The 17443-nt window shown below is 27.7% G+C and overlaps 2 protein-coding genes across 5 annotated transcripts; one reads left to right on the forward strand and one right to left on the reverse strand.

Annotated features, from left to right (window-relative positions):
• Nucleotides 1–2028: 2028 nt before the first annotated feature.
• LOC103572896 (uncharacterized) lies at nucleotides 2029–9703 on the reverse strand. 3 transcript variants are annotated; one of them, XM_053741063.1, is made up of 13 exons: nucleotides 9049–9703; nucleotides 8427–8723; nucleotides 8096–8358; nucleotides 6459–6634; nucleotides 6163–6362; nucleotides 5753–6070; nucleotides 5487–5679; nucleotides 5288–5413; nucleotides 4644–5051; nucleotides 4410–4560; nucleotides 3946–4316; nucleotides 2719–3822; nucleotides 2030–2637 (listed from the first exon to the last, which is right to left on the reverse strand). In XM_053741063.1, the coding sequence occupies exons 1-13, from the start codon at nucleotides 9420–9422 to the stop codon at nucleotides 2587–2589; spliced, it is 4032 nt and encodes a 1343-aa protein (XP_053597038.1). In that variant the 5' UTR covers nucleotides 9423–9703; the 3' UTR covers nucleotides 2030–2586. The 3 variants fall into 3 exon arrangements, with proteins under 3 accessions (XP_053597036.1, XP_053597038.1, XP_053597037.1); XM_053741062.1 differs by having other exon boundaries at nucleotides 2719–3825; XM_053741061.1 differs by having other exon boundaries at nucleotides 2029–2637; nucleotides 2719–4316.
• A 1920-nt stretch (nucleotides 9704–11623) lies between these two features.
• LOC103572895 (dipeptidyl peptidase 3) lies at nucleotides 11624–17401 on the forward strand. 2 transcript variants are annotated; one of them, XM_008551703.3, is made up of 4 exons: nucleotides 11624–11807; nucleotides 13770–14067; nucleotides 14127–15891; nucleotides 17135–17401. In XM_008551703.3, exons 2-4 carry the CDS (start codon nucleotides 13792–13794, stop codon nucleotides 17290–17292), a joined length of 2199 nt encoding a protein of 732 aa, XP_008549925.1. In that variant the 5' UTR covers nucleotides 11624–11807; nucleotides 13770–13791; the 3' UTR covers nucleotides 17293–17401. The 2 variants fall into 2 exon arrangements, with proteins under 2 accessions (XP_008549925.1, XP_008549924.1); XM_008551702.3 differs by lacking the exon at nucleotides 11624–11807 and adding an exon at nucleotides 11866–12158.
• The last annotated feature ends 42 nt before the right edge of the window (nucleotides 17402–17443 follow it).

A 17443-nucleotide genomic window follows, 5' to 3' on the forward strand; every position in this document is an offset into this window, starting at 1 on the left:
AATTTTCGAAAAATTTTGCTATCTCTAGACTCAGCTCAACGGGCTGAGTCAGAAAATATATATGGTTCAAAAGTTTATATATATGTATGTATTTGTACATTTATATTATTATTATTTGATTTTAGTTGTATCACTTATCGTGTTTTACAAGATTCTACATTCGAACTCTCCTTTGTTACACAATTTTTTTCTCGCCTCTCTTATTGTTTGTTTTGCCTATTTTACCAACTAAGTCTCTTTCACTTTACTGATCGATCTTCATTTAAATTTTCAATTTTTCCAAAAGTAGGCGCGCAAACTTTTGCACACCTCAAGCGCGAAAGTGCTGAGGGTGCTTTATGAACAGTTTTTTTTATTCGACTATTGTACTCACATAAAAATCTTTCTACAGTATTTTTATTACACCAAGATAGGTAAACTTGTATACTAGCATATAAAGAATTTATTAAGGAACAATTTGAACCCAAAATTATGTCGATTCATTATTTTATTCGTTTAAAATAATTTGTTTTAACTCAAAAAACCAGTGCTGTCAATTATTACGTATGAAACTTCGTAAACACGATAACTCTCGATAGACACCATTAATCGGCCTAACTTTTTTTTATGTTCTTTGTGTTTTTATCACAAAAACCCTTATGAAAATTACTATCTGAATTCTTTTAGTTTAATTTTAATTAATTAACGACGTAAAACTGATTATTCGTGAAAAATTTAGTTGCTATTTTTACTGTTGTTATTATTTTTTTCATTGTTTCTCTCTACTGGTGGCAGTACTAGCGTATCAATATGTTTGAAAAAAAAAGCGACATCTAAGACAAAAGGCTGGATATTTAAAAAAAATTTTTAGTAAACAAATATTAAACTGAAAATAAGAAATAAAAAAATCAAATTGATAATTTGTAAGTTTAATAAAAGTTCATAATAAAAAAAAAAAAAATATTTTAATATTATCTAATAAAAGTAATGATTAAAAGTAAAATGGGCGCGTGAGGTGTGCACTTTTGGATTTTCCAACATTTTATTTTTTTGCGCCTGTGGCCCGACTTGTGCTTATGACTGTACTGCATCATTACGGTGATGCCCTACTACCTCTCTTGTGCAATGGAGGTGCAGTAACGTAGAAAAACCACAGAGAAAACCTAGCCAGTACAGTTTCGGTTTGAGTAAAGCTCCAGTGGTCGATAAAATTCTCCAAATTTACCGATCACTGGGTCTTTATCCCGCGCCTAACGGTTAGGGAACCTCCGTTCGAACCCGACGCGTGGCTAAGCGGTCACCCAGCCATGTAGCAATCATGCCCGATGCTACTTAACTTTGGTGATCGCTCGAGCCATGTGTGAGCCGAACGGCTGCCTCAGCCGCTCTTATTTATATATTTATACCATAGAACGCGGCTTGTGATGACGATAACGTCCACAATTCTTAACTGATCTCAATGAAACTCAGCACACATTTTCTGTGGACGATTTTTGAGATTAAGTTCAAAGATGAGCAAAATCGATAAATTAGTTGAGAAGTTATAGCATTTCAAAATGTTCAAAATGTCAAAAACTCATATTTTTATTGATCCTTTCTTCAATAACTTTTGAATGTGACATCGAATTTATTTAAAATACATCTGAAAGCTCTTTAAATAAGCTTTAATTTTCATGCCTATATATGTCTAGACCAAAGAAATTACTTATCTTACTACTTATTAAATGAAAATTTGCTATTGCATGCGTTTTTGATGCTCAAAAAAACTTTTTTGTGGCTTTTCAAATGCCTCCGATTCTGGCTATACACTTTTTACATATGTATCTATCTATACATATAGATATCATGAAATCTACTTCCATTTCAACTGCCGAATAACCTTTTTTTTATCAACAATAAAAACAATTTAATTAATTTTTTAAAAAATTATTTATTTAAAACAATTGGAAATTATTCACTTTACCAAAATATTTATAAAGTTTTTTGACTTCGTAAACTTTTAAAGTATTTATTTTATAATTTTTATTATTTAACATTACACCGGCTTTATTTTGAAATTAATTATATACAAAAATTTAGAAAAAAAACTACAGATAAATATTTATTTAAATCTCTTACAAAAGTAACAATTTTAATAATAATATTATTATTAACTAAATAATATTGCTAACATTTTTTATAAAAAACTTTTTAATCACTAATTAATACTTCAGAGTTTATATTACCCGACATAGGCGTGACAGACCAGTTTTTTAAATGTTTAATAGACATGAAAAAAAAAAAAAATTAGAGCCGTAGCTCTACACTTTTTGCCGGGCACGTTGATAATGACTCGTACTTTCATCAAAGATCTAGATTTAAAGTCTAGATAGCCACCAAATTAACTGTTACGCTTCCTGAGTGATTTTGTAATTAATAACAACAATAATACTCTCGATATTATTATCGAAAAAACCCGAAATTTTCTTTGCTCAAAAAATTAATTACAATGAGTATTCAAAATTCGATATCAAATCGTTCGATGTTACTGCGACGAAGATAAGATTTAAAAAATTTTTAAATTGAAAATTTTCTATCTAATTGCAATTGATTTATTTTATCTATTACTCATAATATTTTTTCAAGTAATGAAAGTAACGTTTGACAACGATCTTTTACCTGAAAACAAACAATCATTATTACATATATATAATTTAATCATAAATAAAAATTAATGAAAAAAAAATTAATATAATTTACCTCTTCGACTGTACGATTGCCCAAAATTTCACTGACAGTAACAAAAGAATTCTCCGAATAATCTTTTTGCATATGTTGAAGAAGCAAAGCATCTTCTTGTCTAGTCCAGGGATTATTATTTATTGAATCATCAACAGACATACTCTCATTACTGGGATCAACAGTTAAATTATCTGTTGTGTCATCAGTTAAATTATTTTCCTCATTGCAATCGTTCATCCCAATAAACTCTTCATTATCACTTTTAATTTCTTTACCAGGTTCGTCATGTTGATCATTAACGATAGCAGGCATTTCATTGAATTTATTCAATTCAAATGTAACATTTTTCGATTCAGCCTTCGCCTCTCTCCGTTCAGCCCGTTTTTCACGCTTACTTTTAAGCGGAGAAGTTACTTCATTAGCAGTGGTGGTAAGAACAGTTGAAGTTGTATTAGTGGAAGTAGTAGCAGTAGTAGTAGCAGACGATAATGACGATGACACTAGAACATTTGAATTAGCATTGCTCTCAGTAGACTTGGAAAGCCGCCTGTGTTCAAGTGACTTGGGAGGTGATTTACCACCACGTTTGCTCTTGGAAGTTCCTCGATCACTGTCATCATTGTCTTTAACAGGTGAAGTCTTTAATAGGCATTGTTTTTGCGCGAGTTCATCAGTATTTATATCATTCTTCGAGGATTTACGTCGTCTGCTTGTCGATGGCACAGCCGCCGGTGCAGTTTTATCGGTTGTTTTAAGTGAAACACGCGATAAATTTTCAAGTTTTTCTTCTTCATCACCAGGAAACTCAACTTTTGCCGGTCTCAATCCCTCAGACGTTTGTAAATACAAACGACCATTAAGATATCTTAATCCACATACTGTACAATGCTCTGTACGTGTTTTTAAATGGGGTTCATTGGTATCGTGACAGTTACATTTACAATTATCACCACCGTAAGGATCATCTTGTATTGCTGGTGTTGGTAATTCAATATTTTCATACAATTCCGGTGAATCTTCGGTAAAAATACGATTTTTATCATGCGGTAATACTGGACACGTTAAATTTTCAAATAACTCGGATGAAAATAAACATTGGGGTGGTTTACCGGTAGGCCAAATCTGCTGAAACATATCAATAATAAGTGTATGCCCCTTTAATATTGGATCCATTATAGCATGGATTGATTCTAATGTTAAATTTGTTTCAGCGGTTAATTGAGTTAACGCTTGAATAATTCTCACCATTCGCGATGGTTGTTTAGCAAAATAAACTTGCGCTGCATTTATAAATTCCTGCATTTTTTGTGACATCATGTGTTCTTCTAATTTATTTATCATTGCAGCTTGATGTGATTTTAAAAATAAAAGAAAAACGTCACACAAACTTGGATAACCTTTGAGTAGTTGGGTAATTTCTTTGTAAAGATTTATTGCCAATTGGTCTAATAAATCATTAGTTTTTTCTTGTTGCTCACGTGTTTCATTAACAGTTTCATTTAATTTTTCTTTTTTCTCATTGTAATCCGTACATAATTTTATTACCAAACGTAATAATTCTGGATTACTTGATTCTAAAGTCATATGCAATTGTTGAAAGAAAGACTCTGCTGATTCTGAATAAAAAGAAAGTTTAAAATATTAGTTTTGTTACGTTACAAGAAATCTAAATCAAATTTTTTTTCTGTTGTAAATAAAATTAAAATTACTTGTAGCGCGTTCTTCCAATTCGTTTTCAGCTTCCAGCATACGTTTAATATTCTCCGATTCTCGTGCTTGTTTAGCTTTTTTTCTATTAACGGTGTCTTTTTTTATCGTTGTACTAGCTATCATTAATTCAGCAATCTCATCTTCATTATCCTACAATTTTTATTTTAATTATTATCATTTTTTGTAATTAATTTTTTAAATAGGTTTTATAAATTAAATTATTAATAACATACTCCCTTTGATGATCCAATTAATTCTTTAGATGTTTCTGCTGACTCATCTTTACTATTAGATTTTGTAGGCTCACTGTTACAACTTGATAAATTTTTCGATCCAGATACTTGAGTCATTAGTTTCATATTCTGTGCACTCCGTATTTTCGCAAGACGTGGTGTAGTTTTTCTAGTTTGTACCGATAAAGTACTACTTGATGCAGCTTTTTTAGCTTCTAAATCTTCTTTATTTTCGGTACTATTGGCATTTTGTCGTACACTTTTTTTACCAGCAGATTCCCGTGTACTCGTACTCTTCAACATATTTACGATTGGAGTACGAAAACTTGAGTCAATAATCATATTGTCAGTAGGGGAAGACAAAAGATACATTATATTGACCATTGACTCGTTTGGTGTATCATCTTTCTGTTATAAAAGAGATTCAAAAATTTATTTATTCCAAGACAAAATCAACTTTTATTTTTTTTATCAATAGCAATAGCATCATTTTAAAAAGCAGGACTTTAAATAGTTTTTAGTACGCGTATAAATTAAATGTAGAAGAATTTTAGTAATAACAAATTTTATTTAGTAATTATATTAGGTAGTTTTTCGACAAAGAAAAAGCTAATGAAGATTTTAAATCATTACAAAACACTTACATATTCTAAATAACTCTGCCACATTTGAGGTAAAAATGAAATGGGCTGATCTTTTGGTGCTCTCATAACAATTTCAGTGTTCAAACAATGTACTACAGGAGGAACATAGTTCGTTTCAAAGTAAGTCTTAAAAAAAAAATTATTATTAATATTCATAATAAAATTTATTCATCATATGATATATATAATGAATTCATACTTTAATTGGATTATCTATTGCACTGGCCCGAGAGAGTAGTATCCTCTCATACAAAGCTGTCGCTTTTCTAGTTGGCATCAAATATTGTGAAATCAATTGAGAAGCATCCATAAGTAACATTTTCTTCTTCCAAATTTTTCTCTCCATACTTGCAACAAATGGACAGAAGTCCGATAATCCCAAAGCAATCAAACTAAAAAAAAAGTTTTAAATTAACATTTTGAAAGTAATATAACTATTGACTAAAATTAAAAATTTCCACGTACTTTATTTCTGATGACAGATACGGAAATTTTCCATTTATTTTTATTGTACTGTGGAACGGTATATGTGGTAAAAGTTGTGGGTATAATAATGCTTTGGAGTTCATTATTAATTTTTTTAATTCTGGGTCAAGTTCTATTTTATATACACGTTTTTTCTTTCGATAATCCTCCTCCATATCAGCATCGTACTCCATTTTATCAATTATGCTCTTGCGGAATTCTTTATTATCAAATTTATCTTCCCATTGTTGCACAGTATCAATGGCTTCATCGAGATTTAAAACATTAAATGCTGAATTTTCATCTTTACGAAGTATTCTATTTAATAAAACAATTATAATGAATCAATCAATAATAATAATAATAACAAATACTTTAGTTATTTGTTTTAAATTATGCATCGTACATACGTGATACTATTTAAATTATTTTTACAAATGACAGCGTGATCATGCAGCTTTGGATGTTGATATGTCATTAGGAAATGTTGGGTCATCAGTTGAATGTGTTGTTGAAACTGAACTTCTAATAAAGAATGAAAGTCATTATCTAATGCTTTGGCTAATTCACTGTCAGTTGAATGGGGTAAATAATCAATCACTAGGTTATTCTATAAAAGTAAATGGTTTTTATATTGATAAAATATATAACAAACATATTTAATATGTATTCTAAATAAAAGAATTTAAAACAATTTTTTTTTTACCTGCGGAACATTTTGTGTTGAGTTTTGTGAATTATCTAATGATTTTTTCTTTTTTGCCGCATCATTAGATTCTGGCAAATAAATATCCACAAATTCAACCATTTCTGCCACTAAATCATTCAATTCTTTGCGAGTAATTTTAACAGCTTTATCTGCACGAAATTCTTCTTTATCCACTAAAATTATAAAAATAAAATAAAAAACAAATTAATACATAATCAGAAATTCAACCGATATATCGAATAATTTAGTAATCACTGGGAGAATTTCATTTAAAATTTAATGAACTAAAAATATATTAGACTTGTATAATTAGTTTTTTTTTTTTTTTTTTTTTAAACGACACAGTATCAGAAATCTGAATTTTTTCAAAGCTTTAACGTAAAGTCGTATTCAAATTTGGACTAAAAGGAATTTCGCTCCAAAATTTGATGCAATTATTTTTAAATATCAAATAATCAAATGTAAATTTTACTTTTAATAAAATAAACAAAAAAAAGCCATTCGGCTGCCGAAATAGAAGTAGATTTCTCGTAATATATTCATTGCTGAACCGCTAAAAGTTGTAATAATAGTAAGCACCCTCAAAAATCCATGATATAAACTTTGAATAATAGTTTAAATAAATTATTAAAATTTAAGTATTAACTTGAGCGAAAAGTGTGCCGTTTCATTTAGATGAGTCATAGTGGTGTGATTTAAATCTTTTTTTTAATTAGCTACAAGATGCAATCAACAAAAATGACCTGCAATGTATCATTTAAAAGATATTGAGAGTTGAAGCCATAAAAAAATTATTTTTAATTTTTTAAAAAATTTTGTCATTTATCTATTTGAAACAACTGTCGAAACGATCAGTCAAATAACGAGAAGTAAAGCCACTTTCATCAGCTTTCAGATACATTTAACAGAAATGAGCTAAAGTATTTCATTCAAAAGTTATTCGGAGAAAAATTGACAAACAAAACGATTTTTTTTCTTTTAATTTAAAAAAATTCAAACACCTACAACTTTTTAACTAACCAACCGATTTGGCTCATCTTTGAACTTGACCTAGATTTTTACCCCCCAAAAAAGTATGATAAGTTTCATTTACATCGGTTTGGAATTGTAGACACTATCGTGTTCACAAACCCGGTTATATCCTATATATATATATATATATATATATATATATATATATAAATTTTTTAACTAATAGTATTTTTGGAAACTACTCAATGGATTATGTTAGATTATGAAAAAATTCTTTGAAAATTCCACCACGAAGACAAATTCAATAGCAAGATTTCTATACACGGAAAAAAATGAACTATAAAAATTGAGAATGACAAGTAATATAATGATAAAGTGACCAGTAAATACTATCATTCTAAATAGTAATTTTTCATTTATAATTAAAACGTGAATAATTACAGGATAAGTTGGAAAATTTATTGTCTATACAAGAAAAATTACTATTTAAACTTTAAAAATTGTAACTGATACTTAGAAAATAGACGACACGTATTATCAAATTTACTATTTGAATGTTAAAATTCCCCATGTTGGCAACCGGGTTCTGGGTTATAATTTCAAATTATAATTTTTATAATTTTTTTTCCGTGTAAGATATCTACTAAAAAAATATTACGTACATAATTCTTCATCACGATCTTCAAGTATATTATACTCGGGATCAGCTTCAGTATCATCTTCCCCTTCAGCATCAGGATTTGTAAAACTATTTAAAAATCCAGTCCAAGTTGGATCCTTGTCATAATCCCAATCATACATATCAATTGTGATGTCAGGTGGAATAAATGCTTTTTCAATATCTTCTATTGGAATTTTACTCAAGCTTAATTTAGAACGTGTTCTTTGACCGATGCTCTCTTCTTCAGTAGGAACATGTGGAATTCTGCAAATTAATACAATAAATTAAAAAGTCCAAGTAATTACAGTGCAATTAATAAATAATGTATTTACCCAGGAATTTTGAATAGTTCATCAGTATCATATTGTACATCAACAGGAGCTGGTTCTCCGACAGTTGTCTCAGGTACTGATGCAACAACAGGAGTTGGTGGTTCTGAGTCAATATCACTTAGAGTAACATTACCTTCACCTTCATCTTCACTGGGTTGATCTTGATCAGGATGATATTCTTCATCAGATGAGTCTTCCGGTAGTTCTTGGTCAATCAATACTTGGACCTTTGATGATTTAGGTTTTTTGGCTGGTGTTAGTGACCATGGTATATTAGGTTGGGTAATTGACAGCTCTCTTTATAAAAAATTTTAAAATTATTATTATTTAATTTGACATTTATTGTCAGATGTCTGCTAACTTTACTATCATTTATTTATGAGCGTAAATGTAGCAAACATATGACAATTTTTTAATTACATATAAAATAAGAGAAAATAATTAAAGTAATAAAATTTTAAAAAATGCATGTACTGAATTTTGAATTGTCTAAATATGCATTTTTTTATTTTTATTCTATAAACATTTTAACTTATTATTTCAAAGTTTTAAAAATTGGCAGATGTCCGCTAACTTTACTATCATTATTTATTTTTTAAAAATTTAATGAATGAGTACTTACTTAGCTTTGGCTCTTGTTAATTTTGGTTCAAAGACAACACCTTCTTCAGAATTATTTAGGCTATTATTGACCATTGCTAACACATGCTCGTTAGTAATAACATGCTTAATAATATTCTTAACATTAGTAGCTGTCAAATTTGTTTTGGCAGCTTTGGCATCCAATTGTCGTTCGAGCTCTTCTTCAACTTCATCTAATACTAACATATCGTTTATCTCTAGTCTTCGTCTTTTTGATGGATTCTCATCATCATCAACTTCAGCAACGTCTATTTGAAGACCTGTTTCGGAATCTGATGTATAGTTATTATTTTTATCTTCATTATTAAACGATACAGAAAATTCACAATCACTATTTTTAACTTTTTCATTCATTTTTAAAAATTTTTATAAATCAATATAACTTTACAAACATGCAAATTTAGATATTTTTTGGCGGGTAATCAAATATGATTTACATAAATTATTTTCATTTATTTTTCTTTTTTTGCTATGATACATAAATAACTATAAAATTTCTTATTCATTAATAAATAAACGCCACACGTGTTTATTGACTTATGTTATTTATTGTCTAATTACTCGGTTTTTATTTACACAGACAATGAAGTTTTGTCGGTTATACTAAAATTCTTGGTTAATGTTTTCGTAGTAAAAATCAGCTGATGGGATACTATGAAGATAGTAATTTAATGAGTCGTAAGTCTTATTGTTCTAAAAGATCCCTAAATCGACCGGACTCTTACCATCAATGCAAAATCATGAACTAGTTTTGAATTTAAATGACAGGTGGCGCGGTGAGAATGATTTTTAAAATAGACCGCGAAAACCGGCGATCACGGCCGAGTGCTCTAAGGCGTATAAGACTTAGGCCTCTCAAACTTGATCACTGACCAGATCCGGATTTGACTCTCAGCGATTGCCGAAAGAATTTTTCGCACAAAAAATCGAGGTCTTTCGTCCCTTCACCGACCGTTGAATTTGATTTCGTTAAAAATTAAATTTGACTTGGTTTAAAAAATTGAAAAATTTAATTTAATTCAAATTCGACTGAATTGGCCGGACATGGAATTACCCGATGCCTACTAGTAACATATATACCTTAAAAAAAATGTAATTGAAGATCGAAACGTTTTTTATGGAACGAAAATAGAAAAAACAATATGAAAAGTTAAAAATCTACTGGTTCTAGATTTTTGAAATTATTCGCATGGGTGCTAGTATGTCAACTAAAAATTGTAGACCACCCCCAACCTCCGGAAATAGCCTTAAGTCACCCTTAAGCAGTGAAATTACATAAACTTTTTAAATTTTCGTTCTCTGGAAATTTTTTTTTCAAGAAAATAGAAGAATAATGACCGATTTGGCTTCATTCTGATATACCATAGGTATTTTTTCAAAAATATGTAAGCATAGAAGGCTCTGTTTACTTCATTTAAGCTGTAGGCTGCTTCAAGCTTTCGTATAGTATAGAAAAGCAAATATTTTAAATTAGTTGTCGGGTGTCAAACATACTCTGATTAAAAAAAATGATTTGGAATAACTCAAAACAGTTTGAAATAATTTAAAACAATTTGAATCGACTACTGTATATATATACACTTAACATGGAGCAAATCATTTTTCTTAATCGATCAGAGTAATGTCAGAAAATTCTAAAATTTTTCATACTTATTATAGGTATTAAGATACAATTGCGATTAAAGATATTTATAATCAAATTTCGGATCATTAACATTGCGAGCAAGGAGGAGTATGCTTCAAAAGTCGCGTTCATGATTCTAATAAAAAAAACTAACAGTCATAAACTTTTAAAAAACTAACAGAAAATTAATGAACTATATTCTAAATTAAAAAAAACAAAAAAAACGTTTTCAATGATCCTGAAGTTAGCATAATTGACAATTTTCGGAATTTTGTTTCAACAAATCAATTACAAAAAAAATAAAAATATGCACAAGTAGAAAATTCTTAAAACTACATGTGTCATTTTTTCAAATATTTTTGTTTTTATAATTTATCGTTTAAAAAAAAAGCCAAAAATTATTAGACGTCGGCTAACTTCAGTTTCGTAAGTTTTCACTATCTCATTGTTGAGATATACGTAAAATAAAAAATTCAAAGTTAAAAAAATTTTATATAAATTTTAATATTAAAGAAATAAGAAAAAGAAACTATCAATGAATGAACATATTAATTATTTGAATATAGTAATTTATATGAGTGTGAATGTAGCAGACATCAGACGAATTTAAAATTAGAAATAAATAGAGTGAATAATTAATAATATGAAATTAAAAAAAAAATGTGCATTCAAAAAATTTCGAAATTAATGAGTGCATTTTTTATGAATACTTTTTTTAAAATTATTTACTGTACTTATTTATAATTTTAAATTATTCATCAAATTGTTGATTCAATAATTAGCAATCATTCACAAAAATACAAAAAAAGTCGGTTAATAAACAAAAGTATTAAATCTGAGAGTATAAAAAATTTATTTAATTACATTAGGAGCCGCAATACAATGCACATTTAATATAATATAATAAATGCAACCTAAGGAGTAATCTGAATTCTCATCATTACTATACACAATATATATATCTATATATGTATTACACGTCATCAAAAAATAGTCGTGTATAGGACGAAAATCAAACAATAAAACAAGTCATTCAGCATCTAGTAGACAAAACTTCAATTGATAGCTCGTAAACTAGAAAAAATTAACAGCAAGCACTAACTTTCGTTATATCTGTAAGTATATAACGTATAGTATACTTATATTGTTATTATCATGTTTGTTTTAAGAATTGTACTGTATAACCTAAAAAGTATTTCAATAAATACTTTGCCGGATTATTTTCTTTTTACAATTATAATTAATTTATCTTGTACTGTATGTTGTTTAAATTATTAACTTTATTGTCATTTAAATTAAAAAAGTTTATACACGATAACAATAAATGCAATGTTAAGAGCATTTAATCGCAATTTGTTCAGTTGTATTAATAATTGTCATAAACGATACTCCTCATTATCATCAATAAAAAAATCTGTTTATTTTCATAGACAGTTAAATAAATCTAGTAGTTTTATTAATAATAGGTAACAAACAATGAGTGAATATAGCAGATATCAGACAAATTTACAATTATAAATAGATAGAGTAAATAATTTAAAAAATAATATTTATAAAAAATGCCCTTATTAATTTAAAAATTTTTTAAATGCGCATTTTTTAAAATTTTATTTTATTAATTATTTACACTATTTATTTATAATTTTAAATTTGTTTGATGTCTACTACATTCACATTCATGAAAAAATGAAATGTTAATTTTCAGTAAACTGTAAATGTTTGTATTTTTTCATAAATAATTTGATATTGTAGACAAAAGTTTTAAGAATTAATACCAAAGATTTTTTTTAATTTTTAAATGCATATTTTAAACTAATGTGTGATTTGTTTATTTAAGTACATAAATTTTTGGTTTCTTATTCTTAATATTAAATTTTGGGTAATAATTGTTGAACTTTGTTATATTATTTTTTAAAAAAGCTCGTTATTAAAATATTTTTTATAAAAAAAAAATCTTGTATTACCGAGAATTGTGTTATTGAGTTTATTTAACTTGATATTTTTTTTTTTATAAATAAATAATTCGAGGTGATAAATATGAGGCTAAAAAACGATTGTAAAAATAAATAGTTTTGTTTACAATTTTTGTAAATTATTGTCGGGAATTTTAGTCGTTAATTTAATAGCTTCAATTAATTTAATTTTTATATTTCAACATAATGAAAGATACAGTTATATGTACAATAAATTGTGCGTTTAAATGTACTGTTATAATTAATCAATTCAATCTTTATATTAAAGTATCAAATAATTAGTTGCTTTGTTTTTTCAAATTATACTTTTCAAAAAGTATAAAATATGAATGATTTGAAGTTTGCAGACAATTATCAACTTTCAAATTTTTTTTTTTTTTTTTTTTTTTTTTTTTTTCAACAATTCAATTCGAAGAAAAACAAAATTTAACACATTTACATGTAGAAACTAAAAAAAGTAAGGCAATTTTTTAAAATAATTTCATTTCTATAATTTATCATTTTAAAAAAATCCAAAAATCATTAGATGGCGGCTAATTTCATGATAATGGAATAAGCTGGCGTTTAATAATTTAAAATTTTTTTTTCCAAACGATAAATTTAAAACAAAAAATATTTTTTAAAATTGCACTTGGAGTTGTTTTAAATTTTCTACATGTGCATAATTTTTTTTTTTTTTTTAAATTAAATTATGGAAAAAATAAATTCGAAAATTGTTAATGGCCTGCTAAACTTCAAGATCATATTTTATTTATGAGTGTTAATGTAGCAGACATCAGATAAATTTAAAATATAAATAAATAAACTATATAATCAACAAAATAATATTTTTATAAAATGCACTTATTAGTTTCATAATTTTTTAAATGCGCATTTTTTAAAAATTATATTTTATTAATTATTTATTGTTTTTATTTATAATTTTAAATTTGTCTGATGTCTGCTACATTCACACTCATATAAATATGAATAAAGTTTTATTTTTTTTTATCATTTATACAATTCTGTTGATATTTTATTAAAAAAGTATATTTTAAATAAAGATCAAAATATTTGTTTAAAAACAATAAAGAAAAACTAATTGACATTACTAATTACTTTAAGGTTTTTTAAAAATTATAACACAATGAGTGACGACTTATCGTTATACACTTTACCAAACACTCAACCCGTTGTGGTACTTGAGTGTGAAAGAGCATTTAGCGCATTATCAAAAAAAGAAAAACTTTATGCTCATTATTTAAGTCAAGCTGCTTGGAACGGTGGACTTATTGTTTTAATTCAAACATCACCAGAATCACCATTGATTTTTACATTTTTGCATAAAATATTTAGTACCGAATCAATTGAAGAGTTTAAAAAATCATGTTTAGCTTCTGGAGTCACTGAGGATGAATTTACTGTAAGTTAATAAATTAATAAGTGAATTTTATGTCATACTAATGAATTAAAATTTATCAGGCATTTCTAGTTTACGCATGTGGAATTTTATCAAATGCTGGTAACTACAAGTCATTTGGAGACAGTAAAATAATTCCAAATTTACCAAAAGATAAGTATGAACTGATAATGAAAGCATCAAAAGCCTACAAACAAAATTCGAAAGAGTTAAATGATTTGTGGAGTAAAATAAAAGACAGCATGTACTCCCTGGAAGGTAAAGTTAAATCACTAGGTTTGGGTGATAAAGGAATAACAACATATTTTTCTGGTAATTGTACTGAAGAAGATGCTGAATTGGTTAAAGAATTTATGCAGAGTAAAAATTATGAAGCATACAACAACAGATGCTTCAAAACAGTCGAGTATTACACTGAATCAGGTCAGAAAAAAGAACGCAATGTTTATGAGATTAAATTGGCATCACTTGAGGAAAATGATGATCCGAAAATAACTTTGCCTGCTGAAATATTTAAAGGCTCGAAATTTTTCATAAGTCGTGGTGATTACAGTAAATTATTTACTGCAGTTATTGATAATTTGACGAAAGCTAAAGAGTACGCGGCTAATGATAATGAAATAAATATGTTGGATAAATATATAAGTCATTTTAAGACGGGATCGTTGAATGATCATAAAGATGGCTCGCGTTTTTGGATTAAAGACAAGGGTCCAGTTATTGAAACTTATATTGGATTTATTGAAACTTATCGTGATCCAGCTGGACAGCGTGGCGAGTTTGAAGGTTTCGTTGCTATGGTTAACAAAGAAATGTCAGAAAAATTTTCAACTCTTGTTGCTCGTGCTGAAGATTTTTTACCTAAATTACCGTGGGGTAAAGACTTTGAAAAAGATCACTTTTTACGACCGGACTTTACGTCTCTTGATGTTTTGACATTCTCTGGATCGGGTATTCCAGCTGGAATAAATATTCCTAACTATGATGAAATAAGACAGAGTGAGGGATTTAAAAATGTATCACTAGGTAATGTAATTCCTGCGAATATGAAGCAAGATGTTATTCCATTTTTGTCTGATGAAGATCAAACTTTTATGAACAAACATCGTATTGCTAGTTTTGAAGTCCAAGTTGGTCTTCATGAGCTACTTGGTCATGGAAGTGGAAAACTGTTTAGGAAACTAGCTAATGGAGAATATAATTTCGATATTAAAACGGTTAAAAATCCATTAACTGGTGAATTGATTGACAAATATTTTTTGGAAGGTGAGACTTATGACTCTAAATTTGGCGCTATGGGATCTTCGTACGAAGAATGTCGTGCTGAAGCTGTTGGTCTTTATTTGAGTCTCGAAAAAGACGTGCTAAAGATATTTGGTTATGATGACAAGGACGCTGATGACATTATTTATGTCAATTGGCTGTCATTGTTGTGGAACGGATGTGCTAAAGCGTTGGAAATGTATCAGCCTTCTACTAAAAAATGGCTTCAAGCTCATTCACAAGCACGATATGTACTGCTGAGAGTGTGTTTGGAAGCTGGCGAAGACTTTGTTAAAGTTGTCGAAACTGAACAAGACAAAAATCTAAGATTGACTCTGGACAGAAGTAAACTTAATACCGTTGGTAAGAAAGCTGTTGGTGAATTTTTAAAGAAACTTCAGGTTTACAAGAGTCTTGGTGATTATGAATCTGCTAAATTGATGTATGATCATTATTCTGATGTACCTGAGACTGGAGCACAGCCCTGGGCAAGATGGAGAAATATTGTTTTGGCTCATAAGCAACCAAGGAAAATTTTCGTTCAATCTAATACTTTTGTTGAAGGTAATTTTTTTAAAACTTAGAATTACAATGAGATTTTTATTCAAAACTAAATACTTCGAATAAAAGTTTTGTTTTTGTCATATAGACTTACAGTATCCAATTAAATTAACTAAACATTATAAATTTAACTACAACGAGTATGATTCCGCAAGAACATATCCACGGACAAAATATCCGCGACAAAATATTCACAAGACAAATTATCCTCAGACAAAATATCTGCGGAAATAATATCCGATGAATAAAATATCTACGGACAGAATATTCTAAAAATAAACATACCATAGATATGAATTCATGACATCAATATTTGCATAGTTAAAATAACAGTAAAAGAAAGTTATCAAAATCATATTTTTATAAACATTTATCATTTAATTCATCAAATACTTATTGCAAAAATACATATGATTAATACATACATAAAAAGGTGTGAAACATAGCGTCCTTTTTTCACGAATTTGTGACCAAAAAGCGTCATACCAATTTTTATCGACAAATATTTGATCAATTGAATTTTTTTACGGATATTTTATCTACAGATCTTTTGTCGCATGAATTTTTTGTCAGCGGATATTTTTTTGCAGATATTTTGTCCTCGGATACCTAAGCGTGTCACCACGAGTATAGCAGGGTATACTAGCATCAAATTTACTGATCAGCCCAGCAAATAAATTCAGGACAAAAGCCCTTATTTTACATAACATCTGTTTAGGTTTTTAGATTTTGTTGGTATTGTTTAATAGGATATGTAAACATTTAAGTTATTTGTTTAATCACAAGTAATTACATAAATTTCCTTTTAAAAGATCAATTATTATTTCTTACATTATAATAATTAATCTTATTATTATCATCCATGATGTATGTTAATCATATATATGTATATATTAAGATTTAAAAACTGCGATATTGGTGGATTTATTATGACGAAAAAATCTGTTTGATTAAGAAATTTACATTTTTTACAATAACTGTTATATAAATATTTTCAATAGTTTAAAAAAATTGATAAATTATTTTAAAATTATTGAGATATTCTCAAAAATCTAATAGCCTTGAAATTAAATTTGAAACAGCTAGCTCTTATTTGACTCACAAGTCGCGCAAGAACATCCTTAAATTGATCTATTTACTTAATTTTATCGGATATGCTTGCAGTAATTAATAACAAATTTATAAAATCAATTATCACCGATCTATGATACATTTTAATAATAATATAATTTATTTTTTTTTTAAGGTTCTGACGAAGATGTTAAATTAAAAAATTATGATCCAACATTTGATGGCCTTATCCAATCATGGATTGATCGTTTCCCGTCACCAAAAGTCGAAGAAACACTTATTGAATTATGGGAAAAAGATCAACCGCACTTTGCACCTCAACTTCTCAATTAATTAATTAATTAAATTTTTGACTAAAACAATAATGATTCAAAAATTTTTCATTGCAATATATGTAATTTTTCATTTTACATAAAAAAATAAATCTATATCGATAAAAATATTTTATAAATTTACTGTGACTTGACATATTTCAAATTATTCG

The sequence above is a fragment of the Microplitis demolitor genome, chromosome 8 (assembly GCF_026212275.2).
Source record: "Microplitis demolitor isolate Queensland-Clemson2020A chromosome 8, iyMicDemo2.1a, whole genome shotgun sequence".
In the NCBI taxonomy this organism is placed as follows: Eukaryota; Metazoa; Arthropoda; class Insecta; order Hymenoptera; family Braconidae; genus Microplitis; species Microplitis demolitor.